Below are 18,835 nucleotides of genomic sequence, written 5' to 3' on the forward strand. Positions count from 1 at the left end.
TGGCCCCGGCGCCAGCAACAGCAGCGCTGTCACGGAGGGCGGCAGCTCGGCGGTCCGCGCCTCCAGCGGCCGCAGCACCACCGCTTCCATCGCCGCACCGCCACCATAGAGCGCGCAGCGCAGAGCGGCTCCCCCAGCACCGCGCTTCCGGGCGTACTGCAAGCCGGCGGTAAAGGGCTCCTCCTCCTCTAGCACCACAGCTGCTCTGGGAGCATAGAGCGTGCGGGTAGAGCGACTCCCGCTTCTCCCAGCGCGTCCTGCGCAGAAAGTTAGCGCCGGAGGTCGCAGGGAGCATGGCGCAGGTGGGGAAGAGGGGCTCGGGGCAGCGCGAGGCGCCGCGGCGGGTGTTTCAGCCGGTGTGGGCTGCCGCAGTGACTGCGCGCCGGGGGGCTCTGCGCTTCTGCAGGGCGCAAGCCATATGTATATAATATTATATGTATTACGTTGTATTTATTTTTGTTTTGTTTTATTTTACTATTATTCTCGTATGTTCTCTAGTATATTTATTATATTATTTCGCGCCTACTATTAAAAACATAAGACCTGCCATCGAGTGGGTCAGACGGTTGATCCGTCCTGCCCGGCATCCCCTGTCACACGGGCTGGAAGGGGGTGTGGACAGGGGCTGATGACCAGGGTTTTTCCCGGTTCTTCTCCCGCATACAGTCACCAGCCTGTGTAGGTGTCGAGTGCAGAGACCTGCTCTGTTTGCACCTTAACAGCAAAGCAGCTCTCACAGGCCTGCTGTTAGAGGCCTTGAAAATGAGAGTCCTTTCTCAGAGCTGCAGATCGTGCTGTGTATTCGCTGAGTACTCTACGTTCAGGTTGGGGAAGTGCCTGCTCTGGGTAAATGCACAGACTTTTTTTCACTTGCAAGGATATGTACTTCAATGGACCCTTATGGTGCCTATTTTCTGTATTGTAGTGATGCCACAGGACATCAGTAGTGCTGTTGGGCAACGCAGAAGAAACAGTGCCTGCCCTTTGCAGTTTGTGTATGTGCAAAGAGACAGCAGGTGGTTGTAACTGGTGCAAGGAGAGAAATAGCAAGATAGTAGCAGTCAGAATGAAAAGCAGCTGTCATGGTTGAACAACCAGAGCAATGTTTTTTGTAGGGACCACAACAGAGGAGGATTTGAAGGGAGACTATGAGGTAGCTCTCCTAGTCAGTGCACTACTTCTGCGCAGGGAGAAGGAGGAGGTTCTGTGGTTCCCAAGCATCTTTGCTTTGGAAAAAGTGAGCAAAAACAGATACAGTAGAGCAGGGTGGGTAAAATGCAGCCCAGGGCCTGCCAGACCATTCTATCCGGCTCGGGGGCCCCTAAAATTTTTTTAAAAATTAATATTAATCTGCCCTGGGCTGCCTGTGATGCAGCCCTTGATGGCTTGCTGAAACTCAGTAAGCAGCCCTCTGCCCAAAATAATCACCTGCCCCTGCAGTAGAAGTACCCATTTGCCTGAAACATCATATGCCTAGATATGAGAGGAGGGCAGGCCTATTAATCCACACCTTTTCTTCATTCAGATTATTCTTCTCTGCCCCCACATCCCATTAGTCTCCTGAAGTGATTGCTACCTTCATTCCATCATTGCTGCCTACAAGGCATGTGATGAACAGAGAGCCTCTCTCTTGGGCCCCTAGGCCAGATGTTTATTCACACCAAAGTCCATTCTGTCTTAAGCACAGAGAGCCAACAATCACCATATAAAACAGGGTTCCCACTGCAGCCTGTTTCCTCCATTCCTGGACAGATCTATGGTGTAATGGTTTACTTACAGCCTCCATTCAGTTTCCTGCAGTGATGCTGCACTGTGTATGCTAATATAGACCGGTCACTGATGCATTGATATCACTGCTCATAATGCTGTTATCTGGTTTCCCCATGCTTCACCATCTTTCTGCCTCAGTAGATCTGAGTCTTGGACTGTAACGTCTTTAGAACAAAGGTCATCTTCTGTATTTGTACAGGACCTAACATGCAGAGCTCCTGGGGCAGAAATAGGACACCTAAGAATGGTAATATGATAGCACAGTAATACAAATAAGAATTTGTCATTATCATAATAGGGCCTTGTTAGGGATGGAGATGTTCATGGATATCAATAACGATGGAAATCACTAGTTGCAGGAATGGCTTGAAAGAGAAGAATAGGAAACGGGGCACCAATTCGCAAAAAAAGACCAGCAATGAATTCCAACAACAGCTCAAGTAGTCCTGGTGGGATAGGTGACACACTAATGGATGAGGAATAGGGAAATGCATAACCAGTGGAGGTGTCCAGGACTGTGAACACATAGACACCAATGCCCTTCTGTTTGCTGCATCATGGCTGTCCCAACTCCAGCACCCCCTCTGCTCTCTCACCTAGCATTCACCTCTCTATTCCTTTTTTATTTCTGTCCCACACAGACCCCCTCATTGCTACGGTTACATTGTATTATCAAGTGGATGAAGCTGCTGCTGGTTCCTTATTCAGAGTTCCTCATTTAAAAATCCATGTTATTTAAATGATTCATCTCTGTAAATTTAACTTTTTAGAAAGATATGTTCCAGCCAAACTCCAATCCATGGTGCTTGTGTTTTCTTTTGAAAAAGTAAAATCGGAGAATACCCCATATAGAACTGGAATATCCCCACTTTCTTTCATGTTTATTTCCAAAATGCCAGTTTTCAGTTGACAGGTTTGTGGAAACATATAACACGGTTTCCAGTATTGTACATTACTGAAGTAACTTTATACTTGCAATGACAGGACCTTTGCTGAAAAATTCTGTTTATGCATGTTATGTATTTTACATATTTTATGCATAACATTCAAATTACATGGCAGAGAGAATAGAGAGGGCAGATGAATAACTTTTCTGGGGTACAGGCTTTTCTCTCTCTCAATGACCAGTGAATAGTATTTGAAAAGGCATAATTTAGTGCTTCAATAGACCCAACCTATATGCATCAGTTGATTTGCTTTTATACACAGAAATCTCTGCAAATTGTCAAGGGTTAAATCTGTTTTTCTGGGATCATGTTTAACTGCAGGATATAGTACAGAACTCACTGTTAATTAAAAGCCATTGCTGTTGTACACTCTGAGATTATAAATAGGCAATCTTCTCCCTTAATGATACTTTAATTACTCAAACAGTTGTTGCAGATTCAGTGTCACTGATTATTTGCAACACCTATAATTAAGAATTTCTAAGGTTTTGCATTCTACACCCCTATTTTGTGCAGAAGAGAAGATTATTGATGCCTAAGAATTCCTGCTTAATTTGGTGTTGCCTGCGTCTCTGAAAATATTGCAGGGTTGTTATTCCTGTTCTCCAGAATCCTGATGCAGCTAAATACAACTTTATACGTTCCCTGGATGTCAAAGCTCCCTCAGAAGCTCAAAAGCCTCCTTCAGAAGACACAAGGAAGAAAGTGAGTTGTTAACACAGATCATCTGCATAGTAAACTCCAAGCCAAGACATTGTAATTTTAACACCTGGGCAAGTCAGAATACCCACCTCTGTCATGAATCTGCTGATATTTTTTTCAAATTTCAGCTGCCTTTGTCTTGTCCAGGATTTCACTTTTTGTTACTCAAGTGTTAGCTAATGTTTTACAATCCTAATGAAAATAATACATCATAGGTTTATTATATGTAAGCTGGTCAGGTAAATGCTAAATTTGCTAGGAAACCCCTCCTATCTTAATACTTGTTGAAATAGTAATTGCCCTATGTTTGATGTGAAATAGATATGCATTAAATACCATTTTCCAAGTGAAGTCAAAGGCAACATGGAAATGCAGCTGTAATTTTGTTTCTTGGCAAACTTTAAAAAATGCTGAAAGTAACTTTCAGCTCCATGCCTCCTTTTTAAAACTCATCACCTTGTACTATATATTTCCCACTCTTATGTACTATGCAATGTTTTCCTAGTTCATCAATGTTATGAGAATGTTCTATATAGGATGACATAGAATTGGACCTCATGGTTTGCTCCGATGAACTGCTATTTCTATAGCTGCTAAAGATTCTCCCTGTGAGGTGTGTGCCCTGAAATGGACATGCATAAGATAAATGTACTTAACAAGTACAATTACTTTTAACTATTTTTCTGGTGCCACACAAATACTAAGGTATCCAGGTTGTAGCTATATTGGTCTAGAGGCAAAAGGAATCAGGTGATATCTTTTATTAGACCAACTAGATTTTTGCAAAAAAAAAAAAAGTCCTTAATTGCAAGCTTTCGGACACAAACATCCTTCTTCAGCCATAGGAGAAAAGATTAAAAGTTCTCCTGGGTTGAAATTAAAGTTCACATTTCATAGGGGAATTGCAGGTATAGTAAAAGCTCCTGTTTGGAACAGTTCATTTTGTATGTAGATTAGTCAGAGAAAAGTTGGAATAAGAGGTAAACGGACTATTCCAACTGTTCTTTGGGCCTCATCTACATATAAAATTAACTGTTCCAAACAGGAGATTTTACCACACCTCCAACTCCCCTATGAAATATTAACTTTCATTTCAACCCAGGAGAACTTTTATAGTCTTTTCTCCCATGCCCAAAGAAGGATGTGTGCGCTCTAAAGTTTGCAATTAAATATTTATTTTGCAAAATCTAGTTGGTCTAATAAAATATATCACCTCTACCATGAGTTCTGACACAAATAGAAACAGTTTTTTCAACTGTGGGTATCTCAAGTTAATATACTAAGTAATATTTGACAGGCCATACTTTTTTTGAGTTTCAAAGGCACTACATATGTAGGATTTTCACTATTCCGTCATTAAGTTATGCTTTGGCCTGAAGAAAGGAAAGGGACATTACAGCTGCAGTCAGCGTAGGATTTTGACTCTCTTCTTGCCTACCAAGCAAGACAGCATAAAGAAGCTAGTGTTCCCTGGTGATAGCTCAGTAGTTGTATCCATGGCTCGTCAATGCTGAGGTTCCTGGTTTGTGACCTGTTTCCACCATAGAGGCTATGACTAGTACTTGGCTCCTACCAGTTGGTTTTGTTTTATTCTGTTTTTTCTGCTAACTACTCTCTGTAGTTGTGAATATGCTGCAAACCTATTCTCAGCCCCTGCTGCTTGTCCTTGCTTTAATTCTAGCTCTGGAGTGGTAAGTTATATGACCCTTCTGCAGGCACTGGTTAGCAACAGAAAGGGCAGGGTTCACATTTTGGAGTACCCATGGCTCAGTCAAGCCCCCACCCAGAAATCCAGGAATACTAAATTTGCTGGGGCATCCCGTATAAACAAAACCCTCTCCTCATCAAGCAATGTAAACACAAAAAAATATGTATTACAGAGAATAAAAACAAAAAACACCCCAAAGAAAACACTAAATATAATTTTAAAACACTATTAACTGCAAAGCAAAGTTTATAGGTGGCACCCTCTTGGGGAGGCTTCACCCATGCCCAGGCAGCCTGGCACTTGGAGCTCCCCAAAGGGTAGTTCCAGGGTGCTGTAATCCCTATATCTGCCTTCAGCAATGGGCTGGAGAAGGGGGCCCACACCAGAGAGGCCTATGAACTGCTCCTTGGGTTCACTACACTGCAGGGAGCTGCTCAAGAGCATGGGTTCTTCTGCATTGCAAGGGGCTCCATTACTCCTGGAGAAGTAGTAAAGCTCCTATCTTTGTCCCACAGAGAAGCTGGGTTTCCCCTTTCGCTAGCTGCAGATTCCTTCTCCCCTAGCACCTTCTCCCCAGATCAGCCTAGCTGACTTTATATCCCTCAGCCTAGCTGACTTTATATCCCTCAACATGACATCACCTTGGCTTTGTCCAGTCAGGGGGTGCCACACTCCAGTCTTTCTCCGAACCAATCTGTCTGAAAAGTCTGTGCTCCGCCTGGCCAATCAGGCCAGAGGATTTTATGTCTCTTGCACAGTTACAGGGCCCCAGCTTTCCATGTACAGAGCACATAGCCAGAACCACAGGGGCATCTTGCCCCCATAAAAACACATACACAAGCACACGCTATGCCATACACAACCCAAGTGTGTGTGGGCGTTACAGTTATATGAATTCAAGGCTTTTCTCTTGCACTTCCCATTGAGGGGAGCTCTGGCCAAAGCAACTGTTTTTTACATGTAGCCAAACTTCCCTCTGGCTGTCTTCCCAGCCTGCCCGGATGATAGCTCCAAGCTGATACTTTGGAAAGGGATACCACCCACAGGCCAAACAGACTTTGCAGGGCCAACAGGTAGGCTATTTGCCCAGCCTCTTAGACCAAATTAAGATGTTGGGGAGGGGCCCTGACTGTGGGCCACCCACTACAGCAGGGTCAGCAACCCCCAGCACGTGTGCTGAGCACGGTGCCCGAGGCCATTTTGGTCAGCACATCACCGCCAGCCTGAGCTCTAGGCAGCTGCTACCAGTCATGAAGCCCAGGCTGCTCCCAGCGGGCAGCTGGGTGGTTGTAAGCCCTGCTGCAAGCAGAGCAGGCTCCATAGTTGGCAGCAGCTACCCAGAGCCTGGGCCAGTTGCAGCCAGAAGGCTCTGGCATTAGCTCCATACTGGTGGGTGCACACAGACCTCAGAAAGGACAGTCAGGCAGCGGCCTGAGGCAGTGCAACCCTGGCTTCTCCCCTGCTACCAGCTCAGAGCTGATGACTGGGCTTTGGAGCCTAGCATAGCTATTTGTAGCCAGTCTGGGCTCTGGGCAGCTGCAGCAGGCACTGGGCTCCACAGCCCCAGCATCAGCTCCATGCTGGCAGCAACTGCACGTGCACCCCAGAGCGGACAGCAGGAGGGCTATGCTGCCTCAGGCCCTATCCCCATCATCTGCTCCAAAGCGCATATGCTCCCACCACTATGGAGCTGATGCCAGAGCCCAGAGTAGCTGTTTACAGCCTCCTGGCTGCAGACCGCTCAGGCTCTGGTAGCTGCTGTCAACCACAAAGCCCAGGCTGCTTGCAGCAGGGCTTGCAGCTGAGCCCACCTGACTCCCACCCGCTCCCAGCCCAGCCCCCCACCAGGATAAGGCTGGCACTGCCTCTTGCCAGGAGCACCACACCTTTTGCAGGGTGGGTGGTTGGGCTGATAGGCAGGCTCTGGGCCGGGCCTGGTTCCCCAGGGAAGCACAGGGACCAGGGAATTGTTGGGCTGGACTTTGTCCAGTGGCCCAGGAGCCCGGCTCCATGCACCTGTGCATCTGGTTCTGTGTGTTTGTCTGCCTCTGTCTGGTTCTGTGTGTCTGTGTGTGCACACGTGTCTGGTTCTGGATGTGTGTGTGTGCATTTGTCTGTTCTGGGTGTGTTCTGGTTCTCTCTGTTTGTATACATGGTTCTCTGTGTGCACATGTGTGTGTCTGGTTCCCTCTCTGCTCTCCTTTTTCTTTCTCTCTTTCTCCTCTTCCTCTTGTCTCTTTTTTTCTCTCTCTCTCATTACAACATGCTCAACAAAAAAGGAATACATAACAACAAAGGCAACATTTATGATTCTTAAATATACTAACATGCAATGCATCCTACCATGTACCCTCCCCCCACCAATTTTGTTTTTCTGGCATGCTGGCACTACAGCACCTTCCAAGGTAGACATTGTGTTTTTTTCAGCACTCCACCCAAAAAACATTGCCTACCTCTGCACTAGACCAAGCTGAGACTTCGCCTGGCTGTCCCCCTAGGCCAGCCAACACTTTGTGGTGAGGAGATCAAAGCTGGGCTGCTACTCCCTCAGACCAAGCCAAGATTCTGCTTGCAGGGTGGCCCAGGCTGAGGCCAGCCACTCCACCTCTCAGAATAAGCCAAGACTTTGAGGGGGGCTGTAAACCAGCTCCTAAGACCAAGCCAAGATTTGGGTGGGGGAGGGCAATTGTTGCAGCTAAGACTTCAGCTTTCCCCAAGCTAGCTGAGACTTTGTGAGATGCAGGAACAGGCTGTGGGGACTACTTCCCCAGGCATAGGTGTGACTCCATGGGGGCTCCAGGACTCAAGCACCCGCCCAAAAAAATTGTCAGGTACTCAGCACCCACAAGCCACAGCTGCAGACTGCTTGTAGATGTTAAAAAAATGCACTTTACCAGAAGAAGCAGCGCATTACTTTGACCCGGCTCTGCAGCATCTATAAATATAGGATACTTCAGCAGGGCTTTTTGGCTCTTTTAGCTAAAGCTGATTCAATCAGCTGTTAGATAAAAGCACCAAAAAACTCTACTAAAACACCCAATCGTTACAGACACTGCAGAGCCAGGTTGAAGCAATTTGCTGCCTCTTCTGGTCATGTATGGAGCTCTGTGTAGGAACGTGTCTAGTTTAAATTAAACCACCATTTAGGTTTGGGGTTTTTTGGCATCTTCAAGCACCCGCTGGCTTATGTTCCCAGGCCAAGCTGAGACTTTGCAGTACAGGGTTCAGGCTGTGTGTCCATCCCTGAGGCCAAGCCACTAGGGCAATTAGTGACAGATAGTGGGGACAAGGCTGAGCAATTCAATGAGTTTTTTGCCTCTGTATTCTTGAACATGGATCAAGACAAATCTCCCAGTTAGATCATAGACAGGCACAAAAGGAAAAACAGCCCACTAACTGTTAGCTACAACTTAGTGAAGGGACACTCAGAAGGGCTGGATGTGTTTAAGTCAGGAGGCCAGGATGATCTTCATCCAAGGGTACTGAAGGAATTGGCCAGTGTCATAGCAGAGCCACTAGCATGGATGTTTGAGCACTCTTGGTGCTCAGATCAGGTCCCAGAGGACTGGAAAAGGGCCAGTGTGGTCCCTATTTTCAAGAAAGGAGGATCTGGGTAACTATAGATCAGTTAGTCCCACCTCTATCCTCGGCAAAATCTTTGAAAAAATTATTAAGGATCACATTTCTGGGTGTCCAGCATGAAAAACAATGCTGAAAGGTAACCAGCACAGATTTATAGCAGGTAGATTCTTCCTGACTAACCTTGTTTCTTCTTATGACCAGGTCACAAAATGCTTAGATGCAGGAATTGAGGTGGATATCATCTGCTTGGATTTTAAGAAGGGCTTTGATACGGTATCTCATTATATTCTTATAGATGAACAGAGTGGTTGTGATGTAGATGATTACATGGTCAGGTGGGTGGCAAACTGGCTTAGGAGTAACACCCAGCGAGTGGTGGTGAATGGGTTAGTATTGACCTGGAAAGCTGTGGACAGTGGAGTCCCACAAGGCTTGGTCATTAGACCTGTGCTGTTCAATGTCTTCATCAGTGACTTGCATGAGGCTGTGGAAAGCACTCTGTCCAAATTCACAGATGATACCAAATTATGGGGTAAAGTTAACACACTAGAGGGTAGGGAAAGAATCCAGGCACATCTGGACAGGTTGGAAAAATGGGTGGAACAGAACAGGATGCAGTTTAACAAGGACAAGTGCAAGGTGCTGCACCTAGAGAGAAGGAATCACCAGCATGCTTACAGGCTGGGGGGTGACCTTCTCAGCAGCACAGCAGCAGAAAGTGATCTTGGAGTCATTGTTGACACCAAGATGAACATGAGTCGTCAATGTGACAAAGTGATCAGTAAAGCTAACCACATTTTATTATGCATTAGCAGGTGCATGACAGATGGGTCCAGGGAGCTGATACTTCCCTTCTATGTGGCATTGGTCAGGGTGCAGTTGGAATACTGTGTCCAGTTTTAGGCACCACACTTCAGAGGAATGTCTGGCCTACAAGGAGAGATTGAGGGCCCTGGATCTCTTCAGCCTCTGCAAGAGAAGGCTGAGAGGTGATCTTGTGGCTCCCCACACATTTATCAAGGGAGGTGGGGGTAGCAAGGAATAGGAGATGCTCTGTTTACCAGGGCATTCCTTGGAGTAACTAAGAACAATGGCCACAAACTGACAGAGCAGATTTAGGTTAGACAGCAGAAAGAATTTCTTCACGGTAAGGGTTGCCAGGATCTGAAATTGGCTTTCAAGGGAGGTGGTGCTCTCCCCTACCTTGGGGGTCTTTAAGAGGAGGCTAGATATGCACCTGGCTTGGCTCGTGTGACCCCAGCGCTCTTTCCTGTCCAGGGCAGGGGGTCGGACCCAATGATCTGCTAAGGTCCTTTCCAATCCAAACATCTGTGAATCTATGAATCTAAGACTGTGGGGGAAGAGGAGGGCAAGGAAGTGTGACCAGTCTCCCCTCCTCCTCAGTATCACAGGGTACCCCCCCTAAATTTTTTTTTAGATACCTGGCTCTATGGGCCATCTGCCCAGGTTTTACCAGCCATGCCTTGATGTTAGTTGTTATACGGAGTACAGGAGGCTGCCCTGGTCTTATTACAATGACCACCTGGATTGTGGTCCTGGTCTTATGGGGCAATTGCATGGTTCTGTACCTATCCTACACCATGTCCCATGCCTTGCAGATGGCATCTGTACAATCTTACTACTAATTACTGATGGAGCACCTCACTAGGCCTTCCAACCCCTTGACCTCTCTCAGCCCCTCTGGGCCCTCAGACTTCTCTGTCTCTCCACACAGCCTCTTCCTAGGCTGCCAAACCTCTTGGTCTCTCCTCCAACCCCTCTCTGGGTCCTCAGACCCCTTGGTCTTGCACAACCACTCCCTGGGCTACCAGGCTCCTTGGTCTCCCTTCTGACCTCTCTCTGGGTTGCTAGCCCCTTTTGGTCCCTTGTCCTGGACCCTTTTAGTTCTCCACTTTCCCAGCCGCTCTCCAGACCCTCTGACCCATCTAATCCTGCACTCTATTCCCGGCCCCGCACTAGGCTGCTGAACCCTTTGGGTCCCACTACGCTTGATGGCCCTGCACTGTATTCCCCAGGCCCCTCACTGACATTTAGGAGCAGCAGTCTTCCTACTGGGTGATGTTCCGTCACTAGCTCCCAAGATGTTACTGCCAGCCCTGCTCTCAGGGTCTGGACGTATACCTTGTTTCAGGCCATAGCAAGACATTTTGCAAGGAGTCCTGGCTGCAGGACCAGCACCCCCAGGCTAAGATGAGATTTTGTGGTAATGAAACAGTGCCTCTAGGGCCAGCCAAGACTTTTCAGAAGTGGCCTGGGCTATAGCAAAAGGCCCCACAGGCTAAGCTGACAGTTTGCAGGGTGGGACTGGTTTCAAAGAAGACCTAGAATCATGGGCGACTGGTGCCTCCCAAGTCTGGGGGGGGCACCAGATCGCCAGTGGGGGGGAAGGGTCCCTAGCAGCCAATCACCGAGCCCAGAACCACCAGTGGTGAAACCAGAAATGCACTTCTGCCGGCTCTTCTGGTTTCGTGGCTGGCACTTCCAGGGGGTGCATGGCCAGTCTCAGGGGGTGCACATGCACTTGCATGCACCCCCTATGCATTGCCAATGGTTTTACCCACTCGTAAAGAAAACCCTTTCTTCGGGGCCTTCTTGGATTGCCAGTTCTTTGAGGCAGGGGCTGCTCAGTGACTAAGCAGGCCTCCTATTACCCAGACATATCCCCTGCCCCACAGACCTCACAGATGAATGCTCCCAGCCTGGATGTAGGAGGACTGGAACTGAGTAGAACTGGGAGGAGAAGCCAGTAAGGTCCTGATCTGCTGCCCAGGCCATGACCCACCCAATTGTGGTGGGGGAATCTCCCAAGCTAATATTGAACCTGTGTGGGAAAAACCAGTGCAGGAGGTTGATGTTACTGGACTCTTGGGGGGACACTGAGACCGCAGGGCAAATGCACTTCTCCCTGGGGGATCTCCAGGAGGTTCTAGGGGCAGGTGAAGCTGAGGACGGGGCAGACCCTCCCCACAACCCTGCAGAGGGTACTGTCACTCTGGACGTACTGAGGAAGGGGTAAAGCAGGAGAGATTGTGGTGGGAAGCCCCGAATCCTGTCACAGGGGCAATTCACTGGGGAGTCAGAGAGAGTGAGAGACTGGCCTGAGCCCAGCCATTGCATTCAGTGGGGTGCCCCCTTCAGGGTTGGAGGTCTATCCGCAGATGATATTCAGCAGTACACACCCTGAAAGCCTGGAGGTCTGTTCCCCGGGACCTAGTGCTAGTGGAGGGCCCCCATCAGGGCTGGAGGTCTATCCCCAGTACTAGTCAGCAGGGTCCACCCTAAAGGTCTGTTTCCAGGGATACAGTGGTAGTGGAGGGCCTGCTTCAGGGCTGGAGGTCCATTCCCAGGGACCCAAAGGAGGGTTGCCCAAGGAGCAGGGTGTGCAGAGCAGCAGGAGGGAAGTAAGGGGATGGAGCAGAGGCTTGGTGACATACATGGAATAGGAGTGACTTCTCGGGCATCCCAGCTGCAGCAGGCATTGGACAAGGGTGGCAAGGCAACCTCTGTAAGCTCTTGACAGCATTGTCCATCTTGTTTCCATCAGCAAAGAGGGCAGGCACTGAGATTCCAGGCATCTTCCACCCTGTGCTGTCTGCCTCTTCCTCACAAAGATGATTCCTGCCCCTTGTTTTCCTTATGAGGCACTGTGTGAGGGGGTGTGTGGTGCGGGGAGGTGCTTGCAGCTGAATAGTCCTAGCTCTCAGCTCCCCACCTACACCCTGCTCCAATCCACCTGAGTCCTAACTACCCCTCCCCTCAACAGTAGACCCTAAATTCTTCCCAGCACTAAGGGGAGAACCCAGGAGTCTTGGTGCCTGGTACTGTCCCTTCCTACAGCCTAAAACCCAGGTGTCCTGGTGCCCAGTGTGGCCCTGCTCTAACCCACTGGACTGGACCCAAAACCGCCACCTCTCCCAGAACCGAGCCTTGGACCCAGGTGTTCAGCACTGGAAGGAGACCCCAGACCCATTGCACATGTGTATAATGCTTCTGGTGTGCCTGAGGCCACAGATAACATATGTGGGCAGGGAGGGTAGGGCTTTGTGGGGCCTGAGCAGGAGTCACCTGAGATGGCACACTCCAGCCCAGTCCCTGGAGAGGGGTGGAGAAAAGGCTGCATTAGGATCTGACCCCAGCCCTTTCTCCAACATCCAGCTTTCCCCAGGATCCCTCCTGCCCCTGGGTAACCTACAGCTTGTGATGCCCACTGGGGACTTGGCCCTACTGACCCCAGGGAAATGATGAGGTGTTTCCAACCATGAACACCCCATGGCCCCAGAGGCAAGGGGGCATGGTGAGCTCCTGCAGGTAGTGGCAGTGCTGTTGGTGGCGGAAGCATGGTGGGGGCAAGCGGGGAGCTCCCACAGGCAGCCACAGCGCTGTCGGTGGCGGTGGGGAGGGGGTGGTGACCTCCCAAAGACAGCAGCAGCAGTGCTGGTGGTGGCCAGTGGCAATTACAGACTAGCGGTGTTGGCATCAAGGTGGGGAGTGGTGAGTGGTGACAACACGCAGGCACTGCCAGCTGTTTTGGCAGCGCCTTTTCACAGGGGGTGCCTTGCCACGCTCAGAGGGTGCACGTGCACACGCATGCACCCTCTACACATTGCCAATGTGCGCTGGCTTCCCCATCTTAAAACTTCCTGGGAGTTGGAAGGGGAAGCCAGACTACCTACCTTTGGACCCTGCAAAGAATGCCATTCACCAGGCAGGATGCAGGATAGAGAGGTGGTCAGAGAAATGCTTTCTGGGAGGTAGAGTGGCAGTGGAAAAGATCACTGTCCTGGCCAGATCTAATCAGGAATCTCTTAGCAATGGGAAGTGGAAGAGAAGAGCCTTGATTGAACTAGGGTGAATATGTATACCTAACTGACAGAACAGTCCCACAATGGGCACCTCAAGTTCCAGTCTCAGGTTGCATGACTCCAGGACAGCATTTGTCCTGGATTCACAGCCTTGTGCAGGGATCCACAGAAAATGGGGAGTTCTCCCTTGAAGCCTGAGGACAGATTGAGGCCTCCACGGTGAAGGTTGGAGTGGGGCAGGGGCTGTGCACACTGTCTAGCCAGGGCAATACATGGGACAGGGGGCAAGGAGTGGGATGGAGCCACAGGCAGCTCATCCAGGGGGTGGGAGGCATGGGGGGGCACATGCCCCCCAGATTTGTGTGTGGGGTGGGGGCAAATACAGGCTGCCTGCTGCAGGCTCGGGGCTCCCCAACCTTCTGCCGTACCCCTGGGGGGCCTATGCTAGGGAGAGCTAAGGCAGAGCAGCAATCTGCAGCCTGCATGCTCTGGGCAGGGCATGCAGACAGTGGATTGTGGCTCTGCCCTGGCTACAAACTATATTGTCACCACTGCAAAGAGCTGGGGCAGAGCCACGATCCACTTCCTGCATGCCCTGGCTCTGGGTCACACAGCTACTGATGCAAGATCCCAGGGGCTCCAGAGCAGCTCTGGGCCCTTCCCACACACTGCCAGTACTGTTGGGGCTGGTCTCCATAGAAACCCCAGCCTCCCACTATCACAACCTGCTGCTGGGGTCTCCATGGAGACTGGCCTGAGCCACATGGGCAGGGGCTGCTAGGAAATGGAGTCCAGCTGCCAGCTAGAGCCACCATTTTGCCCACCCGTCTTACATCCTGCCTTGTACTTCATAAAGCAAAAGTAGTCTTCATATTAACTCATGATTCTTTGCTTGCTGTTTATTTTTACCTAAAATATCCCACCTTTCTTCACCTATTGGGAATGTATGTAAAACAACATAAACCACAAGATAATATAGGTGGCAATTTAATTGTGGCATAATACCTCTCTGTATGATAATGTTAGGTTATATTTGAACTGGATAGTCTGCAGTTTAATACTGTAACATATGGTTGGAGGTGGACTGGTGTTCTTCTGATAGTCTTGTTATATCCAGGATGACTCTAAGGGCTTTTATTTCATCTGAAGAAGTACAAGATAAAACAATTAAGTTTCTCTAGACCAGTGGTCTCAAAAGTGGGATGCATGCACCCCAGGGGGTGCACAAGACGATCCACTGGGGTGCAGGAAGAAAATATTAGAACTTCTATTTCTATTTCTATTTATATAAATTTACATATATTGGGGGTGCATGCTCAAAAAATTTTTACTGATGGGGGTGCATGCTCAAAAATTTGTTACTGATAGGGGTGCGTGATCAAAAAAGTTTGGAGACCACTGCTCTAGACTATCCACAGGTTTATTAGGATACTAGCAATCAGAAAAAAATTACTAATACCAGCTATATACAGTATAGAATACATAGATATACTCACTCCTGGGTGATGATGATGATGCCCCTTCAGAATCAGTCCCCATAGGTAAGACAAGTTCCAGGTTCCCACACCCATGTCTTTATGTTGAGGAGTTTTATGCAGTTCAGCTTCACGTTTCTGTGTTCCCAGCCATTCCTCTGAGATAACTGTCTCTTGGCCACTGGACTAGGGAGCAGGGAAACTGAGTCATGATGTTAATTGTACTTATCTGAGTCACTGTTCTTTCCTGGGGTCATCTTGTCAGCATTTGGTGTGATCACAGGCCTATGCATCTCATTTACAATCTGCCTTCTCTCATATGCTAATAATCGTGATTCAGACTGAATCACTTCTGGGATCAGTCTATCCATGTAGTGACACACCCAGCACTGAGGGGTTGGCAGGTCTCAGGACTTCCCAATAGTCTTCTTCAGGGAATAGGATGGAATCAGATTACCAAAGGGTACCGTTCTACAAATTGATACATGTTTATTCACAATCGCTGTTTCCTTGTCAAATTCAAGCATGCTTTTGAAGAAAGGTATCTGTTGTTTTTCTACATCTTGCTTTACTTGAGTTCTCTTGGGCCAGCACTCTTTTCTGAGATGGTCTGTACTGAAAACTATACTGAGGGTATTAATCATTGTTCTGCAGTCATTTAATCTATTTTTTCCAATTCACAATAGTGGATACAAATTAATATGTCTTAAAATAAATGGGGAACTTTGTCTACATTTCAGCATTGCTTCTTTGGCCTGAGTGGGGAACCAGTATTCAGAGCCTGGCAGGACTACTTCCATTAGAAGAAATAAATGGGATAAGTGAGTTCTGCTCTTTAGTGCAGTCTGGTTTTGGGGGTTTTTTTTACAGAGAATGTACACAAAGTCGTCTTTCCAGCAGTGCAGGGATGTGGCCAGGTGCCCAGACCAAGCAGAAGCCGTGACTTCTGGTTACTGCCGTGATTGCAAATGTGAATGCACAGCTGCCAGCAGCAGCCACTTTTTTCCTCCACCTTCCCCCAACTCAGCACTTGGGGCAGTTGCCCTCATGACCCCCCAATTATACTGTTTTGTACTTCAGTTAGAGTGCCCTAAGCACAAAGTTTAACACCCAGCCCCTCCCACAAGCTTAGAAAAGGCGAGAAAACAGCTTACCCATCTGATGTCAGGGGGAGCAGAAGGGGGAAGTCTTTAAAAGCTGCGCCAAGTCCACACCATGGCAGAAGCCATTTTGGGACCCAGCAGATCAGTCCCTTCTGCTGTGGTCTGGCCAACTGCGTCAGCGCTTCTCCGCCACCGACTGTCCCAGCATACCCCTTCCCTGCGCACCGACCCGATTTGCGAACCGAACTGCGAGTAGAGAGAAAGAGAGAATCGTTAATTTGTTTTGTAAACAAAACGCATTTAATCAAGCTGTTGTAACTACGCACCTCGTTCATCGGTGTGTAAATAAACAAATAAAAGTTTTCTTGATTACAGTTTACAAACTCGTGCCCTGTTCTGCGATCAGGAGGCTCCATGATCTGCAAACAGAGGAAAAACCCCTCCCTCCCTTAAAGGCGAAACGAACCACCTTAGTGTACCTCAGGTCCTGACCCTGCAGCGCGCACAACATGGTGTCACAAACAGGATGCCAGAAGGGAGCAGAGAACATGGAGGGAACGCTGGTGAACCTCTGCCCCTGGAGGGAGGGCTCACACTTGATTACTGATTCTGATGAACTGTGGGCTCACATCATGTACCATCAGAGTGAGGGAGTAAGCCAGAAGAACAAAATAACTGGCTACTTCTCCCTGAAATTGCCGGAGGGAAAAGAGTGGGCAGTAACCTTAAGCCCTGCAGCATTTGGGTGTATTATGCAGTCACCCGCAGTCATTTACCGACCACAGGAGGCGACTGCAACATTAAGCCTGACCAAAATAAAAGCGGCAAGGACCGTTAACCCCACCCTAGCTCAGGAGTTTGCCTGGTGTATTCGGCATGTTAAGGAAGGCGGTGAAACAACCCTGCCCAACAAGTTCAATTGCCCGGGACTAGAAGGGTCCCGAGGGCACGAGTTACTAACACAGTGCCGTGAAAGTTTAGAATCAGATGGCTGCACGGCCACGAAATGGTCAGGTCCGAAATGGGATATGGGGAAGATAATCAATATGTTGTTCTGCATGGTGACCATCCTGCTACGCGAGAACAATGACCTCACATCCCAATTAAAAACAATAGCACAGGCAGCTGCTGAACAAGCCACGGGGCCAGTGCTCAAAGATGGCGGCGACAGCGTGACAGCACCAAAACCTGAACATGGTGAGAACGGGGCGGAAAAGAAGGGAAAGCCACTGTTAGAAATGGAGTATTGTTAGAATATTGTTAGAAATGGAGTGTTGTTAGAAATGCACAGTTTGCATTTCGTACCTGATAAGAAAAAAACACTGCCAAGGACTTTTTTCCTTGGCCAGCTTTGCTACAGTTTTTCTTATGCTAAAACACTCTCTCCCCCACACTGCCCCTGGTTTTCTCATGCAGATTACAGAAGCTGGAATTCAACTAACTGTGTCCTTGAAAGTGGGGGGGATTTAAACTCTTGGTGACCTAGAGAACTTTCTGAGATGCACAATTAGCTGATGCATATTTACCTATCCGCCCTGCATACTTAAGTAGTTAATTATAATATACATGCGATGGATGAAGTGACGTAGCCACATACATGTTTGTATGAAACGGAAATGAGCTGTAAGAGTTCCTGTTTCTGCACACGTGCCCAGGAGGAGAAGGATAAAAACCAGCTGAAAAAGTTCCTCAGGGGTTCGGAGTAATCTGAGTCCTTTGACTCTGCTCCGACCCTATTTGCAAATACACCTTTTGTGCTGCTAATAAGTGTGTGTCTGAGATTTCTTCGCGTGCCTCCAGAGAAACAAACCGCAATTTTTGCAACACCACTCCCACTGACGCATGAACTGCCCACGGCGCCGACCATGCCACCCCCTTACATAGAAGAGGGAGGAGTTACTGCCGAAACTGAAAAGTGAAAGTCTTTATCCAACCCTTCCTCCCAGAGACTCCGAGCCGTCACCACCCATGACTGCTTACCCCGTCGCTCTAGTTAAGCAAGTGGCCAACGGGCAGGGTGTGACCCGTACCACCACCACATACCGCACCCACACTCGAGTGGAGATGCAAGAATTACACAAGGAGTCAAAGATTAAATCCAATGAAATATTAATGATTTGGCTGGGTCATCTCGTCGTAGAATATGGGTCGGAGCAACTAGATTAAGATGAGTCCTCCTACCTAACCCTTCAAGCTTCATGGAGTGGAGATCAGTAGACACGTTACTGATCTAACGGCCGTAATGAATAACGTACACTGGAACATCCCGCTTCCATCCCTCGTCGTGGGACAAGTCGATCATATATCCCATCTATGGCACAAAGGACGCCCGGTCAACCCTACTGCCGAACAACTTTTGCTGAGCATCATAGGGACATCATATTGTACTTGGAATCCCAGAGTACACCAACTGGGATTAACCGCAGCTCAGCGAAATGTACCATGGCCTCATCGATTCCTAAGAAATCCAGGAGCCATACCAACAACCATCGAGGCAGTAGAGGCCTGTGTAGAAGTTTACGGAGAAGACCACGCCATCACCCTCTGCCACCTTTTAGCCCCACTAGTCAGCCAGCCCACAGGAAACATCCTAAGCCAACTCCCATGACTCCAGGCACTCTTGAGGCCTACACCCACCACCCAAGCGCACCCTGCTGCCACCACGGACATAGGGAACTGGAGTGTAATGATGGCTAGTACCCCAGCCCAAGGCAACGATAAAGAA

General features: G+C 48.6%; 1 protein-coding gene across 1 annotated transcript in view; it reads right to left on the bottom strand.

Annotated features, from left to right (window-relative positions):
* PEX6 (peroxisomal biogenesis factor 6) overlaps nt 1–18,421 on the bottom strand; it is a 48,973-nt gene extending 30,552 nt beyond the window's left edge. The window contains exons 1-2 of the mRNA XM_019548550.1: nt 18,366–18,421; nt 99–205 (exon numbers count right to left, since the gene is read on the bottom strand). Of these exons, the coding sequence (XP_019404095.1) occupies nt 99–205; nt 18,366–18,421 (163 nt within the window). The remainder of the gene's footprint in view (nt 1–98; nt 206–18,365) is intronic.
* Between the last annotated feature and the right edge of the window lie 414 nt (nt 18,422–18,835).

Source organism: Crocodylus porosus, unplaced genomic scaffold, assembly GCF_001723895.1.
Source record: "Crocodylus porosus isolate Cpor-Errol unplaced genomic scaffold, CroPor_comp1, whole genome shotgun sequence".
Taxonomy (NCBI): domain Eukaryota; kingdom Metazoa; phylum Chordata; order Crocodylia; family Crocodylidae; genus Crocodylus; species Crocodylus porosus.